This window comes from Pelodiscus sinensis, chromosome 31, assembly GCF_052426305.1.
Source record: "Pelodiscus sinensis isolate ZL-2025 chromosome 31, ASM5242630v1, whole genome shotgun sequence".
NCBI lineage: Eukaryota > Metazoa > Chordata > Testudines > Trionychidae > Pelodiscus > Pelodiscus sinensis.
Window position 1 is genome coordinate 11,410,345 of NC_143082.1, and position 7,065 is coordinate 11,417,409.

The 7,065-nt window shown below is 58.2% G+C and overlaps 1 protein-coding gene across 2 annotated transcripts; it reads left to right on the plus strand.

The window, feature by feature from the left end:
- Positions 1–1,460: 1,460 nt before the first annotated feature.
- On the plus strand, positions 1,461–5,038 carry SPMIP11 (sperm microtubule inner protein 11). 2 transcript variants are annotated; one of them, XM_075902018.2, is made up of 5 exons: positions 1,461–1,663; positions 2,939–3,073; positions 3,408–3,552; positions 3,664–3,753; positions 4,880–5,038. In XM_075902018.2, exons 1-5 carry the CDS (start codon positions 1,579–1,581, stop codon positions 4,926–4,928), a joined length of 504 nt encoding a protein of 167 aa, XP_075758133.2. In that variant the 5' UTR covers positions 1,461–1,578; the 3' UTR covers positions 4,929–5,038. The 2 variants fall into 2 exon arrangements, with proteins under 2 accessions (XP_075758133.2, XP_025044543.2); XM_025188758.3 differs by lacking the exon at positions 3,664–3,753 and having other exon boundaries at positions 1,475–1,663.
- The last annotated feature ends 2,027 nt before the right edge of the window (positions 5,039–7,065 follow it).

Below are 7,065 nucleotides of genomic sequence, written 5' to 3' on the forward strand. Positions count from 1 at the left end.
ACCTCCACTCGGTGATGGGGAAGTAGAGCACTTTCTTCTTAGGGGAAGGTTTTTCTACAACTGCTCACTTCAGAGTTTCTTGCCCTTCTGCCTCCAGAACTGGCCCCTGTTGGAAAGAGGATGTTTCCCTGCTCAGCCAGGGCATTCCTATGTTATCTGGGTTGGTTTACAACAGATGGCCAACACAAAATAACAGAGGACAAGGAAGACCGCTGGGAAAGTTGAATTCTTCCTACTAAATGTTTGCATGCTGGTTGTGCCCCCAAAACTCGAGGAGGGGGGCAGGGCCCCCACTGTACTGTGTACTGTATGCATATAGAAATGAGGTAATCTGTCTGCTGGAGTCCTTTCTAGACACCAAACATCTGCAAGTGCCTGAGCAATTCCTCAGATAGCAGGATGCCAGACACTTTGGCCTACACCCACCCAGCACCCCCACAACATCAAAATAGACTCCCCTGGAGCAGGCTGGCAGCTCCAGAGAGGGAATTAATTTGTGACCAAGGACTCCAGACTCTTATTGCTAAAGATCTTCAGTGTTGCTGACTGACCCACCCCGTAGAGATAATCTGTCCTGTGCAGGATGAAGGACAAAGTGACCCTGCTGACATCCACACAGCCTAGAGAACTCCGTCTGCTACAAGGTCCTTGAGAATCTCATGAGACAGCATTTTCAAAGAACTGAACGGACACCAGTTTATTTACTTGAACGTGAGATCAGCCAGACTGGGTCAGAACAAAGGTCCATCCAGCCCAGTATCCTGTCTTCCAACAGTGACCAATGCCAAGTGCCCCACAGGGAATGAACAGAACAGGGAATCATGAAGCGACCATCCTCTGTCACTCATTCCCAGTTTCTGACAAACAGAGTCTAGGGACGCCATCCCTGCCCATACTGGCTAATAACATTGATGGGCTTGTCCTCCATCAATGTATCTAGTTCTCTTTTGAACCCTGTTAAAGTCCTGGTCTTCACAACATCCTCCGGCAAGGAGTTCCACAGGTGGGCTGTGCATTGTGTGAAGAAATACTTCCTTCTATTTTAAACCTGCTACTAGTAATTTCATTTGGTTCTTGTGTTATAGGAACAAGTAAATAACTTTTCCTTATTTTACTTGGAGCCCCCAGAGAGCAGACCGATTGGAATGACTCCTAGTCCCTACCTATCTGCACTGGATTAAAAGCAATGTGTGGGTAGGTGCCTGGAGTGCTGATATGATCGAGGTGCCAGGATTTTCCCGTTATACGAACAGCAGGTGAGCAGAGCTCCCTGAGCTGGAGTGGAGAGGGTTTTTGAGGGTCCAACCCTCCTCCTTTTGCTGAAGTTTGGTCTCAGGTACCCCAGATTTAATACAACACAAACCCAAGCCAGAAGACAAGCTGTCGTCGTGACCACCTCCCATTACAGCCTCACAAACCCACATTCCAACTGGGTGGGAGGAGAGTCACCAACCAGGCTGCTGGGGCATCTCTATGGCAACGGAATCAACAGTTGCTTCACGGCAAAGCACCAGGGGCTGGAGGGAGCCAGAAAGCGCCTTCCTCGACTGACCCGGGCGGACGCAGGCAGCGTAGGAAATGGCTTTCTTTGGATTAACCTACCTGGGGTACCAGGAGCCCTTTCGGGAGAAAAAGCTGGCATTAAAAACACCTGATGCAGCAGGTAAGAAGAGAGCCCAGATGCTATGGTGATGGGTGCATTAGAAACAGACCCGACTTGTCGCTGGTTGGTGGGCCAAGCACCCTGGAGAGCAGACTGGGGCTCTTCGTAGGGCAACAATTACAAGGCTTTTCCTTGGGTGATGTTAAAAAACTCTGACCCTCCCCCAGTCTCCTGGTGGGACAGCCCAGTGGAGTGGAAGGGGACAGGCATGTGTTAGTTAATAAAAGCCCTTTGCCAGTCGCCCCAGGGTGGTAGTGGTTTAAACCTGGAGCGGAGCCCCACTAACCCAAATCACTGTAGCATTCCAGCAGTCCCGCTACCTCCCAGTCTCTCTGCATCCGAGGCTCATGGGTGGAGGTCAGAGGGTCTCTTCCAGCCTCCTTAAGTTACCTCTGGCCTCATGTTCCAAGCACCATCCTGCCAGATGAGGATTGGACAGGTGTCTCTGCAGGAGTCACTGTTTGTAGCTGGCTACTTGAGCCTGCAGAAGGGTCAGATTCAAACCCCCCTGGGCAGCAGAGACTGAATTTCAGCCACTGACGAGCACCGGTCAGCAGCCCAGGTGTGAAACAAGTTCTCGGAGGACCGGGTTTCTACCTCAAAACTCACCATGGCCTTGGAAATGGTTCAGAAAAGGGCAACTAAAATGATTAGGTGTTTGGAACGGGTCCCATATGAGGAGAGTTTAAAGAGACTGGGATTTTTCAGTTTAGAAAAGAGGAGACTGAGGGGGGATATGATAAAGGTATATAAAATCATGAGTGGTGTGGAGAGGGCCAATAAAGAAAAGTTATTTATTAGTTCCCTAAATAGAAGAACTAGAGGACACCAAATGAAATTAATGGGTAGCAGGTTTAAAACTAATAAAAGAAAGTTCTTCTTCACACAGCGTGTAGTCAACCTGTGGAACTCCTTGCCAGAGGAGGCTGTGAAGGCTAGGACTATAATAGAGTTTAAAGAGAAGCTAGATAATTTCATGGAGGTTAGGTCCATAAAAGGCTATTAGCCAGGGGATAAAATGGTGTCCTTGGCCTCTGTTTGTCAGAGGCTGGAGAGAGATGGCAGGAGACAAATCACTTGATCATTGTCTTCGGCCCACCCTCTCTGGGGCACCTGGTGCTGGCCACTGTCGGCAGACAGGATACTGGGCTAGACGGACCTTTGGTCTGACCCAGTCCGGCTGTTCTTATGTTCTTACCATGCCAGGCCCCCAGCCGCCCTGCTGGGGCCGTCTCCTGGGTTCATTTTAAGTTTCCTTCTTGTCCTTCTCCTCAGGGCCGAAGCCACTCAGAGGGGGATTATTTCACCCATCGCTCCCCCCCATCGGCCCTGGGCGCTTGGATGGCACGGTGCACCAGGGCAGCCACGACCGCTATCGAGAGGCTGTGACGCACCGTTGGCTCCAGAGAAGTGAGTGAACAGTGTAATTCTCACAAGAGGGGGAACACGGAGTCAACACGCCTGGGTTCTAGGCCAGTCTCTGCCCCAGCCTCCCGGTGTGACCTTGGGCAAGGCCCTGCCACGCTGGTAGCATGGGGAGCATGATACTACTCCCAGGCTACCACACCAGCGAGAGACATGGTTCATTTGCCTTTGCAAAGCACTGTGAAAGATGCCTGGCAAAGAGGTTTTGGTCCCCAGCGCCTGCGGGCGGGTGCACCAGCTGCCTTTGCCAGCAAGCAACAGCAACCCCATCAAGTTGGATGCCCTCTCTAACAGTTCCCTCCCCCCCGTCTGCTTCCAGCTCCCAACCAAGTGTTCAGGGTCCCTATGACCTGTGCACAAGATAGCGGCTGGTGGTTGCCCAGGGATCCTGCAGTTCGAGCAGAGGAGGCCACCCCCTGGATGACAGTGCAGAGGGTTCCCTTGATAAGGAGCCCCATGACCAGGTGAGATTGTGCTGTCAGCGGCAAAGGGGAGGGTGCCCCATCACAGTGTCAACACTCGGGGAAGGGGAGGGGGCCCCGACTTCCCAGAGTGTCTGACCCTGTTCCCACTAGGTTAGCAACACAGCACCCACCCCCAGAGGTCACCTGCCAGCTCAGATGCTCGCCCACTTTGCAGACTCCCCCAGAGCAGCGGAGCAGCAGGTGGGTTTGAGTCTCCCTGGCACTGCCCCTCGCCCCCGTGCAAAGCAGGCGTAGAACATGACGGCGGCACCTCGCACCCCCTTGGTGCCAACGCCTAGGCAAGGTGGTGGAGCCCCAGCTGCTAGGCAACACTCTCAGGCGGTACCCACAGGCAGCAGCCGGTCTTGGCGCAGCCCCCTGCCCACTTTATCATGCCAGGCATCACCTGGCCCAGCCCATGGCCACTGGGGGGCAGCAGGGCACCAGCAGCTCCACTGCAGGCTTGATCTGCCAGCACAGGGAACAGGCTCAGAGCCCGCCAGGTTTGAGGCTGGCATGGGGCGCATGGGCTGGAGGACACGGGGCGGCTCCGGGCACTACCCCACTCAGGTCCTCTTAGCCGGGGGCTCCCTCCCTGCTCTTGTGTGCCACACAGAGGGACCCAAATTGACTGGCCTGCTGCAGGCTGGCGGCGTCGCTCCATCCGCCCCGGGGAGGCCATGCTGGGTCCCAGCTCCACTGGCAGAGCATGGCCAAGGCTGCAGGTTCTCCGCAGGGGCAGGGATCACATGACCCCCCCCCCCCAGCCCTTAAAGCGGCAGAGTGGCTTTGAGGGCTGATTGGGGTGGGAGCTGGCTCTCTCAGAGCCTTTTCCAGCCACAGTCCCAGCAGTGGCTCCCTGGGGGGGCTGGTGCTGCAGAGCTCCAGGGGCTCTGGAAATGGAGCCCAGGCTCAGCCCGTCAGGGCGGGGGGCCCTGCATCAGCAGTTGCCAGCTGAGAGGTGGGGCTGGGCAGCCCTTCCCCCCACTTCGCAGGACCAGAGTTTGGATGGGGGCAGGTTTCTCCCCAGGGCAGAGGGACTGCCCTGGCTGGGGTAGCTTCTGGCCACAATGACCCTTGGAGCCCAGCCGCGCTCACCAAAGGCCCTGATGCTGCGGCCCCTGCCTGACCATAAGGACCTCGAAGCAGGCACTGGAGCAAGGCGCTGGGCACGCCCACAGAGGGGACCCCCGTCCCTGCCCTGAGGCCTTCCACGCTGCCCACAGCACTGGGGCACATCCATCCCGCACAGCCCGAGCTGCCTCCTCAGGCCTGGGCTCTAGCTGGGCCAGGGGTAGGCATCTGACGGCACCTTTCCATGCCCTAGGTTTGTGGACAGCATGGGCCTGAGCAACCCCCATTTCAGCCTGTTCTGAGCATCCTGGTGGGCCCCGCTGCTGGGCACGTCCGGCCTTTCCCAGCCACGGAGAAGCCCCAGCGCTGGGGCCTGGTGGGCTCCAGGGCAATAAAACAATCGAGCAACTGAGCCCAGGCTGGTGATTTCAGGGAGGGGGGAGCCAGGTGCTGGGTCTGCTCCTTCTGCCTGGGCGAGGGGTAGAAGGACCATGCTGGGGGAGGCAGTGGGGCTGGTGGGTTGAACCTTAGGAAGGCACCAAGAACAAGCCCTGCCAAGGAACCCAGGCCCCAGGGCCAAACCGTTTTCTTCCAGCGCTTGTGGAGTTTGCCCCCACCTTGGCCAAGAAGGGCAAAGTGCCTGAGTTCTATTCCTCGTGCTGACCCCAGTTTGGAGAACGTCTGCACTGGGTCCCCCAGGCGTCTCAGCCCCGTGTGCCAGCTGTGGGAGAGCGCCCTGCTTCCCGGGCACGAGGGAGCTGCCCACCACATGGCCAGCCCCGGCTGGGTGGGAGCCAGCACGCACCCTTGGCTGGTCCCAGACAGGGATAAACTTCCCAAGAACTAGGGACCGTCCCACCCCTCCCTGTGCCTGGCCTGTTCTTTACTGCACACAGCAGTATGGACACAAACCAAACCACCCAGAACAAGCCCCTGCCTGGCCCACAGACACCCCCCCCCCCGGGGAGGATGGAAGAGAGCAGGCCCCACAGGACCAGGGAGGGGCTCAGCAGATGGGGCCTGGGTAGCAGGAGCCTGGGGACCAGGCTGCGAAGCTGTACGGGCTAGGATAGGCAGAGGCGCTCTGGGGCTCTCTCCCCACCCCGTCCCCAAGGCCTCACCAGGCTCCCTTGCACAGAGCGACTTCCCCTCCCCTAGCATGTGCACGTGCAGGGAGGGCAGGGGAGTGTGCAGGCGGCTCGGGCAGGGATGGGATGCAGGAATGTCCAAGTGTGGGGGACGGCCAGGCACACTGGGCATGGCCACCGGGGGGGAGCAGTGCCCCGAGCTTTTCAGCTGATCCCCACACCTCTTCCGGGTTCTGCCACTGCCAGTCAGGCTGGCACCAGCAGCCCTCTGGGCGCCCACGCTCCCCCGGGGGAACGGGTCAGAGGCGACCAGTTCAGCCCCACTGAGCGTCACCCCGGGGCGCTCTGTCGCTGAAGAGGTGGGAGCGGGTGCTTCCCCTTCACACCTGCTGCTCGGCTCCAGGCCAGGGGCTGAGTCCCAGCATCTTCTGCAGCAATTAACACTGGGCCCCAAAGCAGGAGCAGTTCTGCCCCCCGCCTTGCTGTCCCGCGCTCCTTGTCCTCAGCAACCCTGTTCCACCACAAACAAACCTGCCTCTTGGGGACCCCAGACATATGCCCCTCCCAGGCCTGCTCGGCGCAGCAGGTGCTAAGAGGTGCCGGTGGGGAAGAAGGGGACCCCATCCAGCAAGGTTCTGGCAGGGGAACACAGCAGACAGAGCCGCTATCCCTACCCACAGGCCTGGCCCAGCCCCCTCTACATGCGCACTCACATACCCGAGTCCTGGGGCAAGAGCACTCAAACACCAACAGCCGTTGCCTCTTTCTGGCTGCCCTGGGCCTTGGTTCCTGAGCAGTCAGTGCCCAACACACCTGGAAACCCCGGCTCAGAGACACCCCCGTGCCCTGCACCCCAGCCCTGCAACAGGGGCGGCCCTGGCTCAGGGAGCCCAGCCATGCTGGACCTGTGCAATCAGCCCAGTTCCCCACCCACCAACCAGGCCCTCAATGCACAGGGAGGGAATTCAGAGGCTCTGTGGCAGCTACCCGCCCGGCCAGGCCTGGGGAACCCACAAGCAGCGCGGCAGCAGCCCTGGGGACAGGACACAGACAGGACTCAGCCGTTATTATAGAAAGTGAGTTTTATATATAATTTATATGTACACACAAGAAAAAAAGTACCTTTAATTTGCATTTCCAAAGAAGTGCCACGCCCCCCCCCCCCCCGGCTGCCCCCAACACTGCAACGGCGCCTCCCTCCTCAGGGAGTGGGGGCTTCGGTCCAGAGCTGCTGCCCCCCCCCCCCCCCCAGCAAGGGCAGCTCAGGGAGGAGCGGAGACCCCTTGGCTTTGGGCCTGGAGCAGCTCATCTGGCTCCGCCGTCGGATTAAAACTCCCCAGACACAATCACG

Coding starts and splice junctions, on each gene's coding strand:
- SPMIP11 (XM_075902018.2), top strand. CDS start 1,579: ATGGCTTTCTTTGGATTAACCTACCTGGGGTACCAGGAGCCCTTTCGG. Junction 3,553..3,663: donor ATAAGGAGCCCCATGACCAG/GTGAGATTGTGC, acceptor TGTTCCCACTAG/GTTAGCAACACAGCACCCAC. Junction 3,754..4,879: donor CCAGAGCAGCGGAGCAGCAG/GTGGGTTTGAGT, acceptor TCCATGCCCTAG/GTTTGTGGACAGCATGGGCC.